At 44.0% G+C, this 25320-nt stretch overlaps 1 protein-coding gene across 1 annotated transcript in view; it reads right to left on the bottom strand.

Annotated features, from left to right (window-relative positions):
• SYN3 (synapsin III) overlaps window positions 1-25320 on the bottom strand; it is a gene marked incomplete at both ends in the record, with an annotated part of 414093 nt that overhangs the window by 371628 nt on the left and 17145 nt on the right. The window contains one exon of the mRNA XM_080812195.1: window positions 23599-23656. Within this exon, the coding sequence (XP_080668321.1) occupies window positions 23599-23656 (58 nt within the window). The remainder of the gene's footprint in view (window positions 1-23598; window positions 23657-25320) is intronic.

The following is a 25320-nucleotide window of genomic DNA, read 5'->3' as shown; positions in this document are numbered from 1 at the left end:
GCCCCTGTGCCTTCTTCATCACTCTGCCTCTTCCAACTGCCCCGCTCCAGCAAACACTTGGCAGGTGGCCCATGGCTTGCTGTTGGCAGGAACTGCTTCCTGTAGGTTTCCCGGCACAGGCTGTGTGTTTAGTTCTGAGGGCCCAGTGAGTTCAGTGACTTTCTTGACTGGTATCTTAAGTCTTTTCCACCATTTCAGATTCATCTTGTAGACAAAAGAGGCTTTGAGAGTCTGCAGACTCTCTCAGTGGCCCATTCCAGTTGAGGAAATCTCACTCAGGCGCAGCACCTGGCATCTCAATGAAGGGCCTGGGTCACCGGGTCAGTGTGCTGATGCTGAGCACCCAGAGATGGTGGGGAGATGCAAAGGCATCTTCTGCTCATCAAAACTTGTAACTTGCTGTACAACTAGAAGCACGCTAGTCTTCTCTGCCTTGGTCCCTCATCTGTAAAATGAGTCTTCCTATTGTGGTTGTGAGCATTAAATGAATTGATAAAAGCCCTTAGCAAGGTGCGTAAGTGAAAATAAGTGCATGATGAATGTGAGCTATCACAGTTATGTTATTTAATTGGATCATTACAATAACCTCTTGATATGAGGGTAGATATTAGCATTTCCACTAAAAACAGAGAAAACTGAAGAGCAGAGAGAACAAATGACTTCAGCCAAGATCACAAGGTTATGGAGTAAGAGAGCTACAACTCCGACTCCATTCATCCATTCATTCGGGCACTTAACAGCTACTATGCCAAGGATAGGGTCTGATGACGTAGAAGTAAAAGGAACAACATTTCCTTTTCTTGTGGAATTTGTATTTAGTGGGGGAGATAGGCCATTAACAATAAACTATATGTCAGGGAAAGAAATACCAATTCTGGTAAGAGGACAAAGTGCTGGGAGGTGAGTGTTATGTCAAATAAGGGGGGACAGGGGAAGGTGGCACTTGATCAATGAGACAAGCAAGATGAGGGAGTTTTGCTAAACATACAGTAAGAGGGGGAAGGGCTTTGTAGGCAGAGAGAACAGCAAGGAGGAAGGCCCCGAGGCTGGAGCATATGTGCAGGGCTCAAGAAACAGCAAGGAAGGCAGTGTGGCTGGAATGGAGCTAGTGAGGGAATGAGTGGCAGGAGAAGAGATTGGAGGGGCCAGTGGATCGATCCAGTCAGGATTTTATTCTGGATGACAGGGTTAAGGTGTTAGCACCATCACTATCCTCATGAGCAACATCATCACCTTCACATAGTCAATGAAGAAAACGATGAAGATTCAACATCACCATCACCACCATCACCACCACATTTGGCAATGCAAGAACCCCAGATGTCCAGTTTGAAAAAAAATTACTAATAAATGTGGCACCACTCTGGTTTTTAGGGATTTTTTTAAATGGCCCAGTTTTGTTCTCCAGAGCTTAGACGTACATTTAGTAAAGATTAAGGTGGTGTTCTGGTGGATGGCAGCCAGGGCACCTGGGAATGCTCGAGTTCTGCTCTGTCATTCACCCCTTCCTGCTTCCTTCCCCCAAGAAAGCTGTACCCACAAGAAACAGCAGCAACTGAGAATCAAAGAAAAGTACTCATTGTACACATCGTCCTTTGCTTTTGCCAGGTCAGCTTCAAGGATGAAGAGAGCTTTTGTAATGTCTTCAGGGAAGGAAGGAAGGAAAAGAGGAGGAATGGGAGGAAGGAGGGGAAGGGGGATGGGAGGGGGTAAGAAGAAGGAAGGGGAGGGGAAGTCTTTAGGGGGACAGAATGGTGGGACCACCTCAGCCTCTTGAGCTTTTAAGGTTGAGAGACCTAGAAAAGAGCATTGCCACCTGCCACAGACTTTTGTTACCTACAACAGGTAAGGCAAGTGTTCAGAAATGTTAAGGCCACAGCTTAAGTACACTGAGAAAATGATGGTTAATGTTGCCTCGACATCTACGTGTCCTCATTGCCGAGCTGGCTACACATGTTCAAACACTACTCTGCTGAATGTTCAGGAAAGTGTATTTATAGGATTAAGCAAACCAGGTGTGAAAGTCTCCCCACATTTCCCCAGAGGGACAATGGAAGATTTGGGGGCTTGGAGACTGGGATTCAGAAGTAAAGGCCACTGCTGGACAGTTGCCTGCAGTCATATCATAGGTATGTGCGAAACTGGGAGGCTGGAGCTCTGGGAGGAACTGTCTGGGGTGAGAAGAGCTGAGATGTAGTTGTGCACATGACCCTGCCATGAAGGGAAGACACTGAGAGAACTTGAACAGGCTAATGACATTTAATTTCTGCAGAGTTTCTTTCTCCCAACTGAAACTTGTAATGTGATGGTAGGAATCTCTTCTTCGTCAAAGCTCTGAGAAACTCAAATGCTCTATCCTACCTTAACATACTTTTTTATTTTTTCATTTTGAAGGTCCAAACCCCTTTTCAGGGTTGTAGAAATGAAAAGATCTTTCTTTCAACCCTTCTTTCCTACCCGCTGCGACCCATAGCATGGACTTCCTCTTCTCTTCCCAGAGCTGCCTCCCACCCGTCTCTTTGTGTCTCACCTACTCTCTGTTTAAACCCATCTGCACCCTGAGATGAGGACCTGCCACTTCCTCCCACTGGGGCTTCTGGAAACATGGTGAGATTTGAACCCCAGACACTGAGGCCCTGCTGTTCTATAGCAGCTCCAGCTTGGCACCAGATACTTTGGAAAGACTAGCATTTTAGGACTCAGGGCACTAAATCCTGTGAAGGAAAATGAAGCAGGTGAAATGATACAGAGTGACTGAGAAATGTGCATGGGAGAAGTGTCATTTCAGAGAGAATGGCCAACCATCTCTGAGGAGGGGACACTGGTACAAAGAACCTCAGTGAGGATACCCTGGGGAAGAGGGTTCTAGGCAAAAACAACAGCAAGAGGAAAGGCCCTGAGGCAGAGTGTGCTCACTTGTTTTTCAAAGTTTTTTTCATTGTGGTAAAATACACTCAACATAAAATGCACCATTTTGACTGTTTTTTAAATATATAATTCAGTGGCACTAAGAATATTCACACTGTCATGCGACTGTCACCACTATCCATCCCCAGAACTTCTTCATCATTCCCAACAAAAACTGTGTACCCATGAAACCCTAACTCCCCATTCTCCCCAGGTCACGATAACTACTACTCTACTTTCTGTCTCTACGAATCTGAATCCTCTAGGGACCTCACATAGGTGGGATCATACAGCAGTTGTCCTTTTATGTCTGGCTTATTTCACTTAGCATGTTTTTAAGGTTTGCCCATGTTGTAGCATTTGTCAGAATTTCCTTTCTTTTTAAGGTTGAATAATATCCCGTTGTAAGGATAGACCCCATTTTGTTTGCACATTCATCTGTCAGTGAACACTTAGGGTACTTCTACTTGTTGGCTATTGTGAATAATGCTGCTATGACCATGGAGTTAAAAACATCTGGTTGAGTCGCTGCTTATAGTTCTTTGGGGTCTATACCCAGAAATGAAATTGCTCAGTCATTTGGTAACTCTATGTTTAACCTTTTGAGGAATAGCCATACTATTCTCCACGGTAGCTGTGCCATTTTACATTCCTTCCAGCAATGCACAAGGGTTCTGATTTCTCCACATCCTCACCAACACTTGTTTTCTGTCACTTGATTTTTAAAGAAAAGTGAGAAGCCCAGCATGCCTGGATCAGAGTAAGCAAGAAAGACAAAGCAGGAAAGGGCAGGAAGAATGCCAGGGAACTCTAGCCCTGAAGGGCCTACAGCTGTGGGAAGGACTCTGGCTAATACTTGGAGTGAGACTGGGAGCCTCTGGAGAGATGTGAACCATGAAGGATCATAATCCCATTGATAATAAGGAAGGTAAACCTAATGCTCCCAGCTCCAGAAGCCTGGGGCCTCCAAGGACAGCACAATCCTCTTTTCTTCCAAGCTGCCAAAGGGTTAAGTAAATGCAAACACAGATAAAGGCAGTGAAAGGAGATACTTCCTTCCCCTGGCTGACACACCTGATGCAGGAAGCAGACTCCTGCTCCCTGGGAATGAGAGGCCTGGCAGACTGGTGCTTCAAGGAGAAAATGAACTTTGCCTGGACACAAGATGGCTTAGCACTTCCCATGTTCGTTTCTGAGAGCTACTGAACAGCCTGAGGCCCCATCTGTTTTCAATCTTGTTAAAAGGGCCTCGTGTACTGGCGCCTATTTAAAATAATGCACACATGGAGTTTCTAAAATGAAGAAGAAAAAGGGCCCATGCTTTCCCGGCCGGCAGGGCTTATGTGTTTATTTTGGAGCAGGCTTTGGGAGTTCTGAGACAAGACATAGCTAATTTCTCTTCCCGAGGTTGATTTGCAAGTCCCCATAGGCTTCTGCTTCAAGCATTTAAGGCAGCTTGGTATGAACCAGCCACCCTTCAAAAGCCCACTGTGAAATATCTCCAAATTAAGGCTGGGCTCAGGAAAGGGGGAGACCAAGGGCCACTTTCTTCCTTGCAAGGGAGCTGTTCCTCAATTCCTTTTCCTCAATAGGGATTCTTGTTTCTAAAAAGCCATGTTCTTCTTCTCAGATGCTCATTTTCTTCCCACCGGGCCAGAGTAGTTCCAAGATCGCATGATCCAGGTAGGGCTCAGAGCCAACCTGAACCGAATCCCCAAATGGGGACTGCAAGGGGTGGGGACAGGGAAAAAGAGCCACTTGCGATCAGTGCACTCCCATGTCAAGAAGCCAAGGCAAGGTGCCGGGGGGGGGGGGTGTCTCTGTCCACTTTCAGGGAGCAGGGTGACCCTCTGTGCTGCTGATTCACAATGGCACTTGAACATCCAGTGCCACAAGAGTTGAAATGGGTCCTTCCCGACCTTGCAGGCTCAGAGAAAACACCTCATCAGTTTAGATTACATACACAGCCTCATCAATGATGGCCCCACGTGTCTGGGGACTTCATAAATAACTACCCCCCACCCCCAGAGAAAGGGGGATGCAAAGAGGGTATAAGAGAGGCAGGATGAGTATGTCAGTGGTGGCTTGGCAGTGATGGCTCATGTCTTCTGCACCTTCACATCTGCTTTCACTCTAAGGACCTGGCTGATATTATTTTCACTTGGTGGTAGTGATGTCCAGTTGTGATGGTGGCAGTGGTGATCCCAGTAGGAACAATAGTAAGAGAAGCAGCAGCAACGGAGGCATAAGTAGGAGAAGCAGTGGTTGTAGTCTTTGGAGAAGCAGAAACAAAACGTAGTGGTACTACTGACTAGCTGTAATAGGACGAGATGAGGTAGCTATATGGATACCATGGGTATTTCCAGTGGCAATGTATTTATAATTTCATATCATACATGATATTTATATTAGGATTAAAATGTATAGTAGTTTTTAAGCACTTACTATGTGCCAGGCACTGTTCTAAGGACAGTAACTACCTGAGGTAGGTCCTCTTATTACTATGTCCACTTTATAGCTGGGAGCACTATGGTATAATGAGATTACATTTATTTCTCAAGGGAAGTTACAGACCAAGTGAACACAAGCATCTGGCCCCAGGGTCTCTGCTCTTAGCTACTCTACCAGGCTTCTTACAACCCAAGGCAAGGGGAGCAGCAGGCCTAGAGGTGGTGGTAGGATTACAGTGGAGAATTACCTCTGAAGAGGCCTTAGTCAATTTCTGGAGGGGTCAAAGGATTCAGGGTTTTCCAATTATGAAACAGAGCAGTAATTTTTATTCTCTAATTTATTTAAATGTGGGGTTTTTGTATAAGATTTAAATGGAAATAAAAGAGTTCTGTTTTAAAAGACTTAAAAAGCTGTGGTGTGGTGAGGCTTTGGATTTTTAGACAGGTGTATTAAACAAGTCTTATTTTCTGTATTCTGATGTTTTGACATCCTGAGGCCTTGCTGACCCTGGAAAGACTGCCTCTCACAGAGTTTTAGCGAATTCCTAGAGACGGTAAATAACTCATCATAGAGAGTGCCTTTCAAATGTAAGCCCAAACCAATCCAGAGCCCATGTGCCAACCACCTTCTCTGTGGGGCTCTCACACTCCAGGCCACCATCCCCCTGCCCTAAGACTCCAAGGCTAGGTACCAGACAACCAGGGACAGCCCCCTATACCCCAGAGCCTGCTGAAATTATTCCAGCTAGACAGTCCTAAGGCTGCTTACCCTGCTTGCCTTTTCCTTCCTGCAAAGCCATAATAAAGGCTCCTGCCCACATTTTCCCCTAGCTCCTTCTGCCTCCTAACGGGCCATGGTATTCATGTGGTTCCCCCAATGTATATACCACATGGTATTCATGTGGTCCCCCAATGTGGGGGACCTACTTTTAGGGGACTATGAATACAATGAACTTATCTTTCATGTCAGTCACTTGCATGCATCTCACCATACTTAAGTAAAACAAATCCTGGGTACTTTTTAAAAAAATTTTTAATTAACATATAATGTATTATTAGCCCCAGGGGTACAGGTCTGTGAATCGCCAGGTTTACACACTTCACAGCACTCACCATAGCACAAACCTTCCCCAACGTCCATAACCCAACCACCCTCTCCCTAAAATCCTGGGTACTTTTACAACAGGTCTGATCCAGCCTGCAGGATTTCAACAGACTCCAGGCCTCTGCTGAGCTACTGGGTACAAGCCAGGGGACACATTTCTTAATGTGGGATTGCATTGCAAAATCACCCAGCATGGGCTAAGACAGATCCAGGTTTCAATTCCATTCTTGGAACTTCCTAGCTGTGTGCTCTTGGGGAAACACGGGAATTTCTGCCTCACTGTGTTTGTCAGGTAAGAATGGGGGAGAAGGTCCCTGTCCTGTCCTTGTCCCTGACGTTTCTTTGGAGAGGTCTGGTCTGGGAAGCCCTCCCACCATAAACTATACTACTATCACCTATCTTTATGGAACCACAGGACTCCTGGCACAAAAGGTGTCATCTTTGAGTTTTTCTGTCTAGAATAGGGTTTCTCAACCTTGGCACATTGACATTTCAAGCTAGATAATTCTTTGCTGTGGGAGGCTAGCTTGTGTATTTTAAGATGCTTAGCAGCATCTCTGGCCTTTTCCCATAGATGTCAGTAGCATTTCCCTTTTGTGACAACCAAAACTGTTTCCAGCCATTGCTAGACGTCCCCTAGAGAGCAAAACCTCCCCTGGTTGTGAATTATTGATATAGAAGTAGGAATGAGTGAAGTTCTCTCCCTTTACCCTCCGTTCCTCCCTCTCTCCCCACTTCCTTCCTTCTTTCTTTCCTTCCTCTCTCCCTCTCCCTTATCTCCCTCCCCTCAAGCCTTTCCAAAGACTCTGAGTAGTCTGCAACCCCAGGTACCCCTGTGGAATACCATGGCTCTAAGAGGTACAACTGGAAAACAGTTGCTCCAGCAGACAACTCCAAGTTGCAGATTGCCAGAACAGAATCAGAGGTTTGCTGTTCAGAGCTCTTGGTTTCGTTCCCTTCATATATTTATTAACTGAGCTCATCTTTCAGGATCCAACCACCTTATCCATAATTTGTCATCCTTTTTAAGCAGGCTTGGATTAAACCCACAGAATGTGAGAACTGAAAGTTCCTTTGGGGTCATCCTATGGGTTTCATTTTGCTGCCAGCTCTGGCTGCTGTGTAGAGAATAATGAGGCTGCCTGCCCTAAGCTCAGCTGGGAAGCGTGCCTTCATTGAGCAGTGGTATCTGTTGTGGCTGGGGGAGGGCTGGCAGGTAGAAAATGCTCCATGCACTTGACAGTTCCTTCTTTTACAAAATGATGAACCTGGATCAAGGACCCCCTCTGATTTAATGAAAATGGGCCAAATTCTTACAATGTGTTGAACACAGTAGTATTGCTATTACCATCTCCATTTTATGATAAAGAAACTGAAGTTTAGACTGTAGAGTCACATGCCCCAAATCCCACAGGTAATAAGAGGCAGGACCAGGATTCGCTCCCTTGCTCTTCTGATCCAAGGCATAGCTTCTTCATCCATCATGCCAAACTGTCTCAAAATATCTCTTCTTTCTTCTGAGGCAACAAATAATTTTCCTCCACACAAGCAAAATATAGAGTAGTAATAAGAATTAGTAAAAATTAGCCTGTTTATTTTGAGAATCTTAATGTCGTTTCCCAATAAATATGTGCAAAGTGCACTTAAGGCAAGGGTTAGAAAAAACCAGAACAGGCAATAGATGCATATCCCCAGGAATGAAGGGGGAGTTAGCAGTGGGAGTTAGGAGAATACAGTGCTTTATAGAATATGGGCTGCTGCGGAGCCAGGGTTCAAATCATGACTCTGCCAACTGAAAGCTGCTTTCCTGGACCTGTGATAGTAATACAAAACTTACATGGCCACTGTGAGGATAAATTAAGGGTATGTATAGTAAATTCTTAGCAGAGTATCAGGTATCTCTGTGTGTGTGTAAAGCAAGTACTTAACATATGGGAGTCCTTATATTATCACTGTTACTGGTACTATGAAATACTAAATTTCATGATGGTGTTTAGAGGAAAGAAGTCTGGTTCTAAACTGCTTAGAGACTACAAAAAAGAAGTGGAGAAAGACCTAGGTTTTAGAGAGAAGGTGAACACATAAACAAATAGGTATACGGATGGAAGAAAAGGCAGATGGAGATTATATATATATATATATATATATATATATATATATATGACACACATTTTTGGAAACCGAGTTGCAGAACCTAAGGGAAAGCTGCTATAAACAAGAGACCATATAATTTAGATACTGGCTCCTCCAAAGACTCTCAGGGGCACCACTGGGCAGAAAGAGGAAAACAGAGGTGGTGAGAAAGGCATGCTGGTGCCTGGCTGGGAAGCGCATTGGTGCTGCTTAAGGACTTTGGCCTTCATCCCACAGACATGGAGGAGCCTGGACCATGGAGAGCAAAGGGAGCCAGAGAAAGACCAAAGCGGCTATACAAGAATAAGCAAATGAAGACAAATGATCAAAACCTGGTTCTGTCTAATGAATGTAAAGTTGGGGGTCCCTGGTATATGGCTGGCCCAGCCAGGGGAGGTTCACCCCTCTGTTTTCCTTGCTTTCCTGGAAGCCAGAGGGGTGGGCTGCCAGTCTCCTCCCTGTCTGGACAGAATGGAGGCCCTGAGGTGGGGTGGGTGGGAAGTCATCTGGTTCAATTCCATCTTAAACAGGCTGAGAACCCACCCATAAGCTTATGAAGGGAACTTCAGGGTTGTTGCTCAGGGAGCAGAGAAAGGTTCCAGCAACACAGAGGGAGGTCAGAAAACCAGAGGGGCTGTCTGTGGTCTCTGAGAAACTGTGTCAGGCCATACAACGCAAGCCTTTTTTCCAGGTCTGGATGGGCAACAGATGAGTTAAGGGGAAAATCATGGGCTTTCAGAGCAGGCAGATAAAGGTTCCAGTCACAATTCTGCCACTAACTCCACAAACACCCACTTTGCCTCTCCTGGCCTGTTTCCTCATCTGGACAATCACGAGACTCCTGACCCTGGCGTTGCTGAAGGACTGGGGACAGCAACGTGAGAGAATTAGCAGGGTGAAGAGGAGCACACAGCTGACCTGCAGTAGCTAATCTTCCTTCTTTCCTGTAACACACTCTCAGAACCCCCAAAGCATAACCCCGGATGCCCTGAGATGAGGCTCAGTTCTGCCTGTCTGGTGCTACCTTCTTATCACTGCCAAGGTCATCCCCTGGGAACTCCAATGCCAGACTTGGCCAAGAGGAGACTGGAGACAGGAGTCCAGCACCAAGACCTTGGGTGAGGAAGTGTGCCGTGATGAGCCCCAGTTCTACAGAGGGGGCGGACGCAGAAAGATGTAGGGTCGGCAGTGTGGGCTCCCAGGCATCTTTGGAGCCTCCACATCTCCACTCTCCCACCTACCAGCTGTGGGGCTGAGGGCAGGACACTCACCCAGTCAAGACTTACTTCCAACTGTATTTCTTTGCTGGGGTTGTGGTTAGAGTAAATGAATTTATAAAGATAACGTCTTAGTGGCTGGCTTGTTGTGCTCATGTAATGTCAATCACTGCCTTCCCTGTATGTATCATTGCTTTACCTGTATCACTGGTGTCAGATTAGTGCTTGACCTGTGTCATTTACTGGGCAAAAGGATATTTGGGTGAGTCTATCTCCTAGGAAGTTCTTATGGTGGATCCAATATTTTCTCTGTTGCTTTTTCATTTTTCCCTACCCCAGATAAGTTAGAGTGATACTAAGTGAGCACAGATTATGAATCTGGGTACTTAGAGCACCTGCTAAGTACGTGAAGAAGTGCCCAGTGGTAGCCTACCCATCACAGGCTACTATAACGCTGTGTATCTTTCTTTCACAGCTCTTAATCAGCTTGTAATTATGGTGTGTGTGTGTGTATGTGTGTGTATATATATATGCACGCATGCACGTGTGTGTGTGTGAAAGAGAGAAACTGAATATGCAATTGATATCTGTCTCCTCCATTAGAGTTTAAGTTCCATCCAGTAGAGACAATATCTGTTTTTAATCATCACTGTAGCCCTAGCACATAGTAGGCACTTGATAAATATTCATAGGATGAATAAAGATACCATCAAAGTTCTCTATAAGCCCAGAGTCTAAAGAGAGTGATAGGCAGATGGACCAGTCATTTCAAAGCCATCTGCTAAGTGTAATGGCAGAAATATGCACGAGGTGTGTAAGAGCATGGATCAGGGGGAACTGGCCCTGGCTCCCCTGGGTGGTCAGGGGAAGCAGAATAAAAATAATGCCAGGGTTAAATCTTGAAGATATGGCAAAACTTGGGAAAGGATGTCCCAGGAGAAGAGATTTCCAAGAGCATAGGCATGGGTGGGTATGCAAACACAAGATGGGATTAGGACAGGAGAGGAGCCACAAGGTGTTTGTGAGGACTGCAATCTAAACTAGATAATGGAGGGCATAGGGAAGAAAAGGCAGGCAGGGGGTAGGTCACAGAAGACTTTGGAGGCCAAGTTTGCATCCCATGGAAGAAGCTTCATGCACAAGCCAGCGTTTACACATGAGAAGAAATTCACCAAGTTGTGCCTAGATTTTACTTCCCTGTAATACACCTTGGCCCCTCAAACAGCATCTGGAGTTAGACTGTAAATTCTGGCTCTGCCGCCTGTAAGCTGTGCAGCCTTATAGCCTCTCTCAGCCTTCACTTCCTCATCTGGAGAATAGGGAACCACAGACTACCTGCTCTTCACAGGATCAGGAGGAGGATGAAATGAACTAATCCACATGAAGTACTCAGTGGGTGCATAGCACGAAACCATGTGATTAGAAGTGACTATTATCATCAGTCCCTTCCAAGCCCAGGACAACACCATCCACGGAAATTTTCTCATGTCACTCTCTAAACTTCCCTAGACAAGTGGTCCCAGTCAGGTTCAGTATTCTAAAGTAAGTGGTGCCTTAGAAAAGATCTCATGTGATCTTAAAGGTAGACACTGTAAGACATATAAACTTATTCTCAGATACCAGCTTCCCCTCTCTTTCCCAGGAACTGGAAAATGCAGCAGCCAATCTGGGTAGAATCCAAAAGAATCCATTTCAAAGCATAAGCCCTATTTATGTGCAGGCCTGACTCCCCTCCTCAGGAGATTCTGGTCAGGGTGGGCTGGGAGATTCCTTAGACAATCTAATAGATTAGTTTCCAGTTTAGCATAACAGCTAGACAGATTTTTGTGGTGAAGTCATCCTAGTCAATTAAAAGGCATTTTTCCCTGCTGTGAGTTCAGAAGTCCCTTTGGTTTGTTCCAGCTTTCTGGGATGTTTCATAATAGGCTCCACCCTGGGTTAATTAATAACCCTTGATTCCTACTGAAATGCAAAGGCTGAAATCCCATGTGTAAGCACATCCGGGCAGGGGCTGTTGGCAGAGCGGGGTGAAGCCAGTGGGAGCTCCTCTCATCAGGGAGTGAGCCAGACCCCAAATGGTAGAAATGACAGTAGAGCTGGCAGTAAATGTAAAGTGTGGCCAAGCAAAAGCTGAAAAGGTCAAAGCCGGACAGGTTGTAAGGAGGGGGAGAAGTGGGGAGGAGTGGGCAGAGGAGGGATATAATAAGCAGTGGAAGGCAACCACAAGGCCAGAGATTAGGTAGGTTGGGAGTAAACTGGAATGTGGAGAAAGAAATGGGTGAGGGCAAGTGGCCGGGACAAAGGTGGTAAATAAGATGCAGTTGACAGCACCTGCTTTATGGGATGCCAGCTCAAACACATGTGGCTCTGGTTCCATCCTCTGTGCTTTTAAGAAAAAATAGGTCATCTCTTTCCTTTTCAAATACAAGCTGTAGGTACAGAATGAAGCTAAAGACCACGTGGCAGGGATTTACATACATTTGCTGGAGAGTGACCAAGCCCTTTCTCTGAACTCCAGCCCCAAGCACAGTACTCAAGGATAAGATGCATTTTTCACCCAGTTCAGAATGACGTTCCTCTGCTTCAAGTCTCCTGCCACCACTCCCACCCAGCCAGACTTCTAAACCACTATTAGCATGTGCAACCTAAAATGAAAACTAAAATGAAAATGATCATATCATTCCACAGCTTAAAAATCTAGCAGGTATGTCCCCACGGCCTCTTTGACATGATTTCCAGCTGTCTGCCTTGCCACACAAAGCCCACGCAAAGAGACTGTTCTCTGCCTTCTTTTCCAGCTTTATCTCCCACCCACCCCCTTCTCATGCACCCTAGACTCTGGTCATTTTCCCCATACGTGACAAGCTGAGATTAAATCATGCTCCTTAGCTGGGAGGCCTGATATGCATATCTGCCTGCTTCATGGCCTGATGCAAAGCTAATTCTATTCCCCCAATCCCCACCAGCATTAACCTCTCTGTGAAACCTTTTCTAAGAATGTCCCAAGTCAAGGGTGGCGATCTCTCTTCTGTACTCACTAGGGTTTACACAGGTCCCTAATGCATTACAGTCACTGCCCACAAATGTCTACCTTCCAGCAGGAGGAAAACACTGTGAGAGCGGAAGGTTCTGTCATTAAGGCCAAGTACAGAGCAGGTGCTCAGTAAGCATGTCTTGAACTAAGGAGTGGTTTGAGATAAGTCAAGTTCTGTTTATTTTTTTTTTAAATACACATCCTTCAAGAAGTTAAAAAGCTTATTAAGTTCTCCTTCAGAACTGCTGCTTAATTTCCAGTGGAGTCTCATTTAGCTCTGATACTATCAGGGGGGAGAGCAGATATTGATGGAGGGAGGTGGCAGTGAGGATGGGAAAATTACCAAACATAGTAGGTAGAGGCAATGGCACTATGAGCTGAATTTCCCAGTACAAGAAGATGGACTTGCTCTCATTCTTATGGTTCCTTTCCTCTCGTCTTTGATTAAGGGGCTAATGAGTAGTACAGCCAAACCAGGGAGGTAGGTCATGAAGAAATGTCCGCCTGACAAAGCAGTCCCTGTCACATTTAGAATCAGCAGGGTTCATCCAACCACGGTATCAATATTCTCCCAGTCTTCAATATGTGGAGCTTGCCTCTGGCCATCAGCTGTGGCTCAGAATCCATCCTAGACACCCTCAAACCCCCACAAGAAGGCCTCTTGCAGGTAAATGTGGAAAATATGGACTTCCTGACTAGAGAATTAGATTAACTTGTTTGCTACCAAAACCATCAGAAGGGACTAATGGCTTCTTCTTCTTTTTTTTTTTTTTTAGATTTTATTTATTTATTTGACAGACAGAGATTACAAGTAGGTGGAGAGGCAGGCATAGAGGGGAGGAAGCAGGCTCCCTGCTGAGCAGAGAGCCTGATGCGGGGCTCCATCCCAGGACCCTGGGATCATGACCTGAGCTGAAGGCAGAGGCTTTAACCCACTGAGCCACCCAGGTGCCCCAACTAATGGCTTTTTAAATAGGGAAGATAAAAGATAACATTGGCAGGTGGAGAGATGTAGTAGGAAAATTGGTGACATGGGAGATGGGAGTCTGGGGTCTCTACATTGGTGTGGTAGGTGCTCTGAACCTCAGCAGTTAAACAAGCAGGTTGGATTAGATGATCTCTGAGTTCCCTTTCTAGCCCCACCCTGCTATGCTTGTATCAAACATTTACTAAACAGACATTTATTGACCAGGACCTGTGCTATCAGCTGTCAAGGAAGAAGTTTGCACAAGATGCCAGCTGAATGCTGTATGTATGGGGAGATATGACTGGATATATACGTAAATGATAAAAACACACACATAAGCAGGAATGTATTATATTTCTTATCCCCGCCCCAACTATAATACAGCATAAGCATGGATTATATCCTTTCCATTTCTGAATAATCCCTGAGACTGACACCTAGAAATTACTCACGTGACATGTGTTTAGCAATGTAAAGGGGACTGTAAAACTAGTTAGTACACTTAGTGAGCGCTTTCTCTATGCCAGGCTCTGCTTTGAGTACCTCACATGCAGCGATTTACTTCATTTGTGCAACTCTGTAGGCACATCTTGTGATTACTATTATCACTACTATTAATTTCATCTTACATTTGAGGACACTGAAGCACAGAGAAGTCAAGTTACTTGCTCATGGTCACTTAGGGAGTGGCAGAGCTGGTAGTCTGGTTCCAGAGTTGGAGCTCTTACAGTCTTCATGTCATCTGAAGTGTACAACTACACTTAGAAACAAATAGTAAACATTTACTCTTGAAGGAAAACAGAGAACAAACGGAATTATTAATAGAAGGACTATCCAGCAATAAGCCAGAAACATCAAATGATGAGTAAGAGCCACCAGGGTTAATAAAGAAAGGAGTCTTTTGCTAGAAGGACATCTCATAAAAATTTATAATTTATCCAGTAGATCAAAAGAGTAAGGTGAATAGGAAGGGACGGTGGCATTATGTGCTTGAGGAACCTAAGCCAAGAAGGGAAATGCAAAAAAGCCCGATGAAGACAAATTCTAGACCCAACATATACTCTGAGAGATCTACTTTGGTTAAGCAGGCCCCTAGCATCGGTTGGACCTAGGTTCAGATCCCAGTGGCATCACATTCTTACCAGCTGTGTGACCCTGGCTGGGCAATTTATTTAAGATCTCTGAGCCTCAGCTTCCTCAGCAACAGGCACATTTTCTGGGATGAGTCAAGGCACAGGAAGCACTTAACATGGCACCCAGCGTACAGAAAATGTTCAGTCCAAGTTAATCACCATCACCATTACTATTGTTTCTCCATTTCTCTGTTGTCTTAAATTGGTGAGCCTAAAGACAGGGCCAGGATGGTGCTAAACTCACTCACATTAAAAATGCCATGGTTAAGAAGAGACACACTTGCTCCTCTAATGAGTTATGTTTCAGTTAATACGCCCTAGTGTCCCACCTGCTTTTTTCATTCCCCCAGCTGGTTCTTAGATTTGAAAAGAAAAAGGCCTCCTTGGAGACCTGCACGCTTTTAAAAATAATACAAAACAGAACGTCTGAGGTTAGGGTAAGCCAAGCCAAACAAATAAATCTTGCAGGATTTTGTTAACAAAACAAGGCTTAGTGGATCAGAGCGGGTAGAGTTCTGCCGGACTCAGCCCTGCAGAGAAAAGCCAAGCTCTGGTGAATTTCAAACACAAGGAGGTCAAATAGGAAGAGCAAATTATGGAGCACTTCAGAGTTCAGCATCAATGCTTGAGCTGAAACCAGGAGAATGTTATGTGCACGATAGATACCAGAACCCATGGGTCAATTACAGTCCTAGAAATCCACACCAGAAGAGTCTTATAGATCATCTGTACAACCACTATGGAGGGCAATCAGGCGGTATCTATCAGAATTATAAGTGTATACTTATAATGGGAGGCGTACTCTGAAATAGACACATCCGTCTGTGGGAGGTTGATCAGGGAGCAGTCTGGGAATCACCACTGCCAGATATGAAGAAAAAGGAAGGATGCAGCACTGGGTGGAAGGAGAAGTTGGGCTGCACTGCCATCTCAGCAGAGGCCTCCGTCAACTCCACAAAGAGCTCTGGAGCTGGGATGGCCCTTCAGAGTTGTCCCAAATTAAGGTAAATGGGCAAGGTCTTTGTACCACCAGTCACTGAATGTAGCTGCCGCCAGGTAACTCAGATGCTAGTTCATGCAAGGCAGCTGTCCTCACCAGAGGCACTTTCAGAAGAGGGCTGACTGCTGAGGGCTGGCTTCTGGTAGCAATGCCAGCAGCTAGGGGAAGTCCTTTAATCCTCCAGGTGCATTATAAAACTCAAGGCATGTGATGCTGTTGGAACCAGTGGTTCTTCCTCTAGGAAGGAATCCTATGGATAGGCCAACAAACATTTGCAATTACATAGGTTTGGCATTATTTGTAATGATAAAATTATGGAATATAAATTACTGGATATCCATGTGACAGCACTCCAAGCAACCATTAACAAGAATGAGGCAGCTCTGCATGTACTCTCATGGAATAAACAACCAGTACGTTAAGTGAGAAGTCAGGGTGCAGAACAGTACAGATAAGTAGAAGGGTATGAAGCTAAAGGGTCAGACTGTGCTACACAATGTCTATGGCTCCTCAGACCCATACCCATTCTTCTCTCCTGTACTATGGGGGCTGAAAGCCTAAATCTAATGTTTCCCAGATTCTTTTGCCACATGCATACCCACTTAATTTCTACCAATGGGAGCCACTTATGCAAGAGCTGAAGTCATGAAGGAGGTAGCAATTGTTCTGCTTCCAGTAGCAGCTACAGAAGCTCACTGACAGCCTCAAGCGGCTACAGTGAGTTGGTGGCAATTCCCACAGATCAGTGGGAGTGCAGACTTGCGGTTCTCCACTGGCCATGGTAGTAGTGACAACAGCAGAAGGGAACATAGGGCTGCTGTGACTCTGGGTAGTAGCATTTTCCCTTTTGAACCATTGGAATCAATCCTCCCATTAAATCTTCTGAAATACGTACTGGTTTGTTTTTTGAACCAACTACCATTTATGAAAAACAAAGGAAAATATACATACATGTATATTTGATCATTGCATTTAAAATCTCTCTATAAAGTTGCCCAAGGAATTAGTGATAATTGTTAAATGAACTGGTTAATGGATGGCTAAAGAAAATAGATAAGTTGGGGCAAGGTTGGAGGTAGACTTTTCATCAGATATCATTTTCTACCTTTTCAATTTTTGGCTATTTGTATATATTACCTTTACCCCAAAAATACATAAAAGAGAAAAATAATAAAGGTTATCTCTGATGAGGTACCTAAATTTTCTGTGAAACATTCGCCACATTCACCACCCAGTTTGTGCTAGAACTCCCCACCTACCTAAGGGGCATGGGCCATTCATCATTACTCAGTACTGCTTCATAGTATGTTCATACCAAGTTGAAATCCATGTTCTTACAGGATAGTACTATTAGGCTGAACTGAACCCTAATTCCAGTGAGGCAATCGGGGGTGGTTTTTCAGCACACCTGCACATGAAACCTTTATCACTCATTTCAGAGAAGGTATGGAACCTTTCTGAGCCTCATTTTCTTTTTCTGCCAAATGGCGATCATCATAATGTCCATCTCAAAGGTTGTGGTGAGGCTGAAATAAGATTTATGCACATGAAGTGACTCAACCAACACACCTGGTTATTGCTCTTGATATCTGCACCACTGGAAGAAAAATGCACTAGATATAATAGGAGGGACCTGAAATCAGATTGCCTGTGTTCAAAGACAAGTTCCTGCCAATTATAAGCTGGGCAACCTTGGGAAAGCCACTTAATCCCCTTGAGTCTCAGATTCTATAAAATGGAGGCAATGCTGGTGCTCATCCCAACAATGAAAAACAGTCAGCCTGAATTTGTAAGTACTCAACACATGGTAACTGTTACCATTTTCACCTAAGCATTCAGGTCGTAGACACTCTGCAGCGAGTAGATGCGATCTTAGGAAAGACCTCTGTCTCTGGACTAAATATCTCCATTTCCTTATACTGATCCCCTTTGCTCACAGATGTCAGATTCCACTGACTCCTATCACTCTCCTCACAAGGCATTTCATGGAATACCCCTTGTGGTGTGACACCAAAACTGGATCTGTCACTAGAGTCTGACCAGCATAGTACGTGTGTGTGTGTAAGATATGTGTGTGCATGCATGGTGTGATAGAGTGTATGTGACACAGTGTGTGCATGTGCATGTGTGTGTACATACATGTGTTTATGTAGCATCATCTTCCTGGATTCTAAATGCTGTTCTTTAATAATGTAGCCTGAAGAGGCATCAGGTTTTGGGGGAGTAGCAACCATAACTATAGTTTATTGAGCACCTAATATATGCGCCAGAAACCATGGCAAGCATAAAATTACACTGACTCATATAATTCATACAATAACTCCAGGAGGTAGAAATTATTATCCTCATTTTTCATGAGGATACATGCATAGAAATGTTCTAAGTAGAAGGTTAAGACAAAAAAAGTAGTAGAGCTGAGATCCATCTCCAGTCCCTCCTACTCTGAAGCTACAATCTTAATCTCCACACTAGACTTCCTCCACAAATATTAAGAATTTGATCAAATCTTAGATCTTTTCTTTCCCCATGTGATTTTAATTAGCTAAAGCTCCCTAATCTTGCTGCTCTTTAGCTCAGTTTTTCCATAGGACCTTATATTATATTCCCCTTCCATTTGATTGTTTCAGATTTAATGTAGCATATTCTGTCTCTCATTCAGCTTCAAGTCATCACTAAACATAATTTGACAAGTCTCTATTAAGGAAAAGAATAAAGTCAAGGGCTCTGCCATTACATGTATTTCTCTCAAGGTATATTTCTATCAAATAATCATTTCCTAGGGGGTAATGTTCAACCTGTTACCAATCTATCGATCTGAATTAACATCCAACTTCCATTTCTCTATCTTCTTAGCAACTATTTCTTGAAATAACACATGGTCTTTATGGTCAATAGAATATCTACAGCAAAAATCCATTCTAAGAAATGCTGACATTTTATAAAGAACTGTGAATGGAAGGCTGAAGTGGGTATGCAAAATGTATACATCATGGTCTTGAGTGTTTAAAGTATTTTTTATTTAAATTCAATTAGTGAACATATATGACATCATTGGTTTCAGATGTAGAGTTCAGTAATTAATCAGTTACACATAACACCCAGTGCTTATCACATCATGTTCCCTCCTTAATGCTTGTCACCCAGTTACTCCCCCGCCCCCAACTCCCTTGCAGCAACCTTCAGTTTGTTTCCTACAGTGAAGAGTCTCTCATGGTTTGTCTCCCTCTCTGATTTCTTCCCATTCAATTGCACTATTAAGTATTTAACCTGACGTACCCCGATGTTTACAGCAGCAGTGTTCATAACAGCCAAACCATGGAAAGAGTGTTTAAACTATTATAAGAGAAAAATCCCACCTTTGCTTCCCTAAGACATGTGAGTTGAAGAAACATATAAAGAGCAGAAGATGTATAGCATTTGAATCACAAGAGCCTTTCCTGGGATCCACATGTCTACCTAACCCCATCCCAACTCCAGTGTCACAGGAGGGCAGGACTCAAAGGGAGCCACTGGCATTCATATGTGAACCTGTGGCTTGTCCAGCTTCCTTCATTGGCGTCAAGAGCAGATTCTTTACCTTCTCTTGTCTTTCTCTCCATCTGCTAGAGCAAGACATTGTCATTGCTTATGCCTTGGTACCCCTATTATCACTGAGGAAAGATTGACCATTGTAATTGCAGCCTTTTTTATGAGAGAGGAAAGAAGCCCAAGGCTCTGTCCCACCAAGTCTTAGTCTGCTCGTCTCTCAGAACTGAGTCTATTTGAGATTAATCCATTCATCAAGCTCATTGTTTAGTCCCACAGAGGGGTGACTTGCACCTGTGGAGAAAAAGAACTTTTGTCCTAAATATAAGTAGAGGAGAGCTTGTCACGCCAACCACCCTGGCCAGAACGTCTCAGACCCTTCAAGGACACTGCTGTGAGGCCCCACAGAGCCAACAGGGCATTCTGGGTAATGGAATGCAATATGATGCAGTCCCCACCCCCCTCACCTCCCCAGTCTCCCCCAGGGTTTCTAGATTCCTGGCTCTGCAACAGCTGAGGCAAGCAGTTTTTGAACTTGGGGATAAGAGGGTGGAGAGAAGGGTGAGGCTTCCTCTAGGCCAACCACAACTAATTCATTTGCTCTGTCCAGCAAAACCCAGACAGTGCAATTATCTGGTTAATTTGGCCCTTAGTTGGGAGACAAACTTCCAAAATGTGAGACCAGCTCAGACTAAACAGTGGCTTCCATCCTAAGACTTTTCCTAAGTGTGAGAGAACACATATGAGATTCCTGGGGGGCTGCTTATGTGACCCACCCATTCATCCAGATGGGAAAAGGCAAACAATTCAGACTCTAAGATGGGTTTAGGAGGGTATGTCTTTCAGGGAAAAATGCCCAAATAACCTGCTATTTGGTCTCCTGGCTAATTTGCCTTCTGGCTTCTATGGAGGGGGATGGCTGGAAATCAGGATGACACTAAATTAGCCAATGTTTTCCAGCATGATTGCAGGCTTCATAGATTGGCTGAGTGTCCCCAGAGCCTCTGCATGAGTTACTCTTAGGGCAATTACCAATGATGCTCCTTCTCATGGATTTTATACCCATAAATTGGGCCAGGGGCATCACTGAGATAAACGGGTAAAATTAAAACATGGCTCTGGAGTTTTCACAAATGGGATGAGATAGGGCTAGCTAAATTGGCAACTGAGCATTTACCAGATGGCTTATGGAAAAACCAGATTTTTGAGGGGGATTAAGAAGCAGTGATTTATCTCCCTTGGAAACTGACAAGCAGTCTAGAATCTGTAGAAACTATCAGTTATTCATTCTTCAAGTATTTCTTTAGTTCTAGTATGTGCCAGGCCCTGCGCTACTTAACAAAGCGAGATCCAAATAGCCATGGCCCCTATGCTCATGCAAATAATCCCACACCTATTTATATGGGTGAGGGTGAGGAAGGACAAGTTCAGTGTTATGATAGGGAACAACCAGGTTAGCTGATTTAGATCAAGGAATGAGAGGAGGAGTCTTTGAGGAAGGGATTTAAAAGCTAACACTTTGGGACACTTGGGGGACTCTGTCAGTTAAGCATCTGACTATAGCTCAGGTCATGATTCCAGGGTCCTGGGATCAAGTCCCACATGGGGCTTGCTTCTCCCCCTGCTTGTGCTGCTCTCTCTCTCTTCTTACAAAAAAATAAATGAAATCATAATAAATAAATAAATAAATAAATAAAAGCTAACACTTTAAGGCACCTGGGTGGCTCAGTTGGTTGTCTGCCTTTGGTTGGGGTCATGATCTCAGAGTCCTGGGTCAGCATCAAGCCCCCAGGTCAGCAAGGAATCTGCTTCTCCCTTTCCCTCTGCCCCTCCCCCTGCTCATGCTCTTTCTCTCTCTGAAATAAATAAAATCTTTAAAAAAAAAAAAAAAAGGCTAACATTTTCAAGAACCTATATGTATTTTTAGAAAGATCGTTCAAGGGGCGCCTGGGTGGCTCAATGGGTTAAGCGTCTGCCTTTGGCTCAGGTCATGATCCCAGGGTTCTGGGATCAGCACTGCATCGGGCTCTCTGCTCCACGGGGAGCCTGCTTCCCTCCCCCGCCCACCCCCCCCCCCACCTGCCTCTCTGCCTATTTGTGATCTCTGTCTGTCAAATAAATAAACAAAATCTTTACAAAAAAAAAAAGAAAAAGAAAGACTGTTCCAGCTCTGGCAGTAAAAATAAATTGGAAGTGGGTAAAAAGGATAGAGTTAGAGGGCTATTGATAAGGAAGATTGGGTGAGAGCTGATGATGGTTCAGCCAAGGATCTAGGCAATAAGGATGGAGAGAAGTGGATGGACTGAAGACATGGGATGTGGAGTCAACAGGTTCTGGTAGTTGGATGGGTATAGTGGTGGAGGGAGGAGAATCATCGGGGAGCCTGTGCAGGTTTCTGGCTAACATGGAAGATTAGGGGGTGGCACTCTTTATTGAGAGAGGGAACATGGGAGGACAAGCAGATTGGGGCTAGGGGAAGATGATGTGTCCTATTTCGGACTCAACCAAACTGGATTCCCACCATTCCATACCCTATACTTCCAGCCCCCTTAACTTTGCTTACAATGCTTCCATCTCATTACTCTTCACGTTGCCACATTCACTTGTTGAAATCCTATCCATCTGTCAAGATGCCCTTCAAATACCACCCCCTCCTTAGAGCCATTCTTACTCTCTCAATTAGTGGTGACCTCTGCTGCCCTTAGCACTAAGTTTGGAGCTCTCTTTCCTGGACTCCACCTGTACTGAGGTTCTATGAAGACTTATCTTGCCTCCCTTTCTAGACCACAAACTTTTTGGGACAGAGCCTCTACTTCTATATCCTCCTTCCCCACATGTTAGTGAGCTAGCATAGTAGACATTTGACAAATATTTGTTAAGTGAACAAAAATAACCTACTCTTTGCCATGGAAGGAAAACCAGTAGACATTGGACTGACTTGAAAGCCACAGGATCAAACTGAAATTCAAGCTTAAGGTGTTTTAATACTAAGCCAACTCAAATTGGATGTTCAGAAAGGCTTTCTGTTCCTCCAACACACCAAATTCAAAGAATGCTGAGAAAGACACACCCTCTATTTTCTTACTGCACTTTTTTGAGTTCATCTTATAGTAGGGACCTCGTCTATCTTATTAACTCTTTGTCTTTGATGATGATAATGATAATGATGATAATGATAAATGAGTAACATTTCCTAAGTGCCTGGTACGTGCCAGGTGCTGTTTCAAGTACTTGGAGACTAACTCATTTGATCCTCATAGTCACCCCATGAAATTGATGCTATTAATACCCAATTGTACAGATGAAGAAACCAAGCTGCAAAGGGCTTAGTACTGCTCAAAGTCACACAGTTAGTAAGGAGTGGCACTCGGATTCAGACCTAAAGTCTGGCTCCAGAGCCCAAGATTTGATGTGCTCTCCTAAGGCTGAGCACCATGCTTGGCATTTAGTAGGCCCCCAACAAGTATTCACTGAATGAATGGGAGGAGCCCTAGATCTGGAGATCACAAGTTCTAGCCCTCATTCTGCCACTGACTTCCTATGTAGCATTGAGCAAGTTCATGTTTTTTTCCCCATAAATTGAGGTGCCTAGCTGTTGATATTAGCAGCAACAACAAGAGCCAGTATTTGTAATTCTAGTCTCATTTGGTGTTTTAAATAATTTAATCCCAACAACGATAAATGGAAATTGAAGCATAGAGTAATTGACTCACCTGCCCCATACCTATTAAATGAGAGAGCCAGGATTCAAACCCACTGTGGTGCCTAGCCGAAGCAGTTCCAAGGAGATGCCTTGGAGGCCATAAGGGGAATGGGGGGAAGGTAGAACAGGATGGACACACAGACAGATTTTTGGGCTCCCCATGCCCATTTCATCAGTTCTCTTTTCTCTACTTGTCTCTATTTTGTAAAATGGGTTCCTACTTGAGATTTCCTTTGAAGAAAGGTTCTGCTGCTAAAACAAAAACATTATGCTAAATAATTCTGGAATTTAGTAAAACTCCCAGGCATAAGCCAGGATTTTCTGGTAATCTCGGCTCACGGTAGCCATATAAGATGAGGACCATGGTTGCTCCAGCTGTGGAAAATATCTGGGTGATAGCATGAAAGACCCAGCTCCAACCTACCTGCTCTACTCGGATCTCAATCTCTCCATTCACCTTCTTTCCATGAAAATACTTGGTCCTGTGAAAGAAAGGAAGAGAGCTACTGAGTAAGGGTGCAGATTGCTTTATTGTTTTCTTTCTTCTCCCAAAGGTCTTACCCCCAGAGGTGCATGTCAGACACATTTGTAACTTCATGCTCTCTCCTCCCACCTTGACTTCTGATTCTCTCATTATTTTATGCATCGTGGGCAAGAGGTGAAAGAATACTGGATGGGAAGATTGGAGACTCAGGTTCTGATTCGGCCAAGCGGCTGGACCTCCCTATGTCTCAATTTTATAATCTGTAAGGAAGATATTAATACCTCATGACATATTTCTAAAGGTTACCTTAAGGACCAAATGAGATAAAGAATCTCACATATATAAATAATGCAGAATTGCTTATTTTTAGTATTTATAGTTACACTCTATATACTCAATAAATTATCTATCCATCCACCCATTCCTCCATTTGTCCATCTGTCCAGGGAAGCAGCCCTCATCTATCCCTTTATCCATCCATCCATCCTTCCATCATCTTTCCTCTATACCCTTATTTCTATCTTCTCAGTAATGGCATCCCATCTACCCATTGCTCAAGGCAGAAACATAGACGCCATTCTTGTCATCTTTCTCTCTCTTCCTATCCCCACTGATTCTACATTCTAATTATTTCCCAAATCCATCCACTTGCCAGTTTTTCTGTATAAGCACTCTAATCTTGGCCCCCTCATCTCTCTTCACATATTCTCTTTTCTTATTCTTCTTCCATAGTACTTACTACATATAATTAGTTATAATCAGTAACTGTGTTTAATGCCTGTGTCTCACTAAACTATAACACAGCTCCTTGAAGTAAGGAACAAATACTCCTAACACCTACCAGAGTGCTTAACACACAGTAGGAGCTCAATTAATATTTGTTGAATGAATAAATGAGTGAAGATACAGATGGGAAAAAACCCACTTGTTGAGTATTTACTCTGTGCCAGAAACTGTGCTGTAGGCTTTAACCCATACAGCCTTTCTCATTTAATGTTTCCAACCACCACCATGAAGAAGGCATTATTATTTCCATCCTATTAAAAAAAAAAAAAAAAGACAAAACTGAAACCCAGAGAGACGAAATATTTTGCCTAAGGGACTTAAAACCTGGTCTTCTAATTCCACTTCTATGTTTTTGCTCAACCCTGAAAAATAGCAGCAAATGTTGGGGTACTCTAGATTTAGATGTCCTCCCACACACAAGGCAAAAGTAACAAAAGTTTCCATTTGCCCTTTTGGATTTGGGTATGAAGAAACAGTTCTCAGTCACTTGCTATAAACTGAGCACTGTGTTAAGCATTTACATAAACCTTTCTGGGGTAGAGACGGCTCTTTGTTCCAATACCCATTCTCCTCTTTGCCACAGTTAAGAGAGCTTGCAGATTGGTGCACGCGCGCGCGCACACACACACACACACACAGGAAGATCCCAACTCTCCATTCAGTTAGGTGTGGCTACTTGAGTTCTAATTAGTAATTTGTAAGTAGTACATCCAAGAATACTCTTAGTTTCTTCTTCCATTCTTCTTCCTGGAATAACCATGTTGTTACCTATTTTCTCAACCTGCCATTTGTGAAAGAAGGAATATTTTCTACAAATTATCTGACCAAGCTTCAGTCTGTCTGCTTCGAAAGAGTCTCTATGCCAGTGGAGTTCTC

This window comes from Martes martes, assembly GCF_963455335.1.
Source record: "Martes martes genome assembly, chromosome: 8".
NCBI classification, from domain to species: domain Eukaryota; kingdom Metazoa; phylum Chordata; class Mammalia; order Carnivora; family Mustelidae; genus Martes; species Martes martes.
The sequence above is the reverse complement of the archived record's forward strand: the minus strand, read 5'-3'. Positions and strand labels throughout refer to the sequence as shown.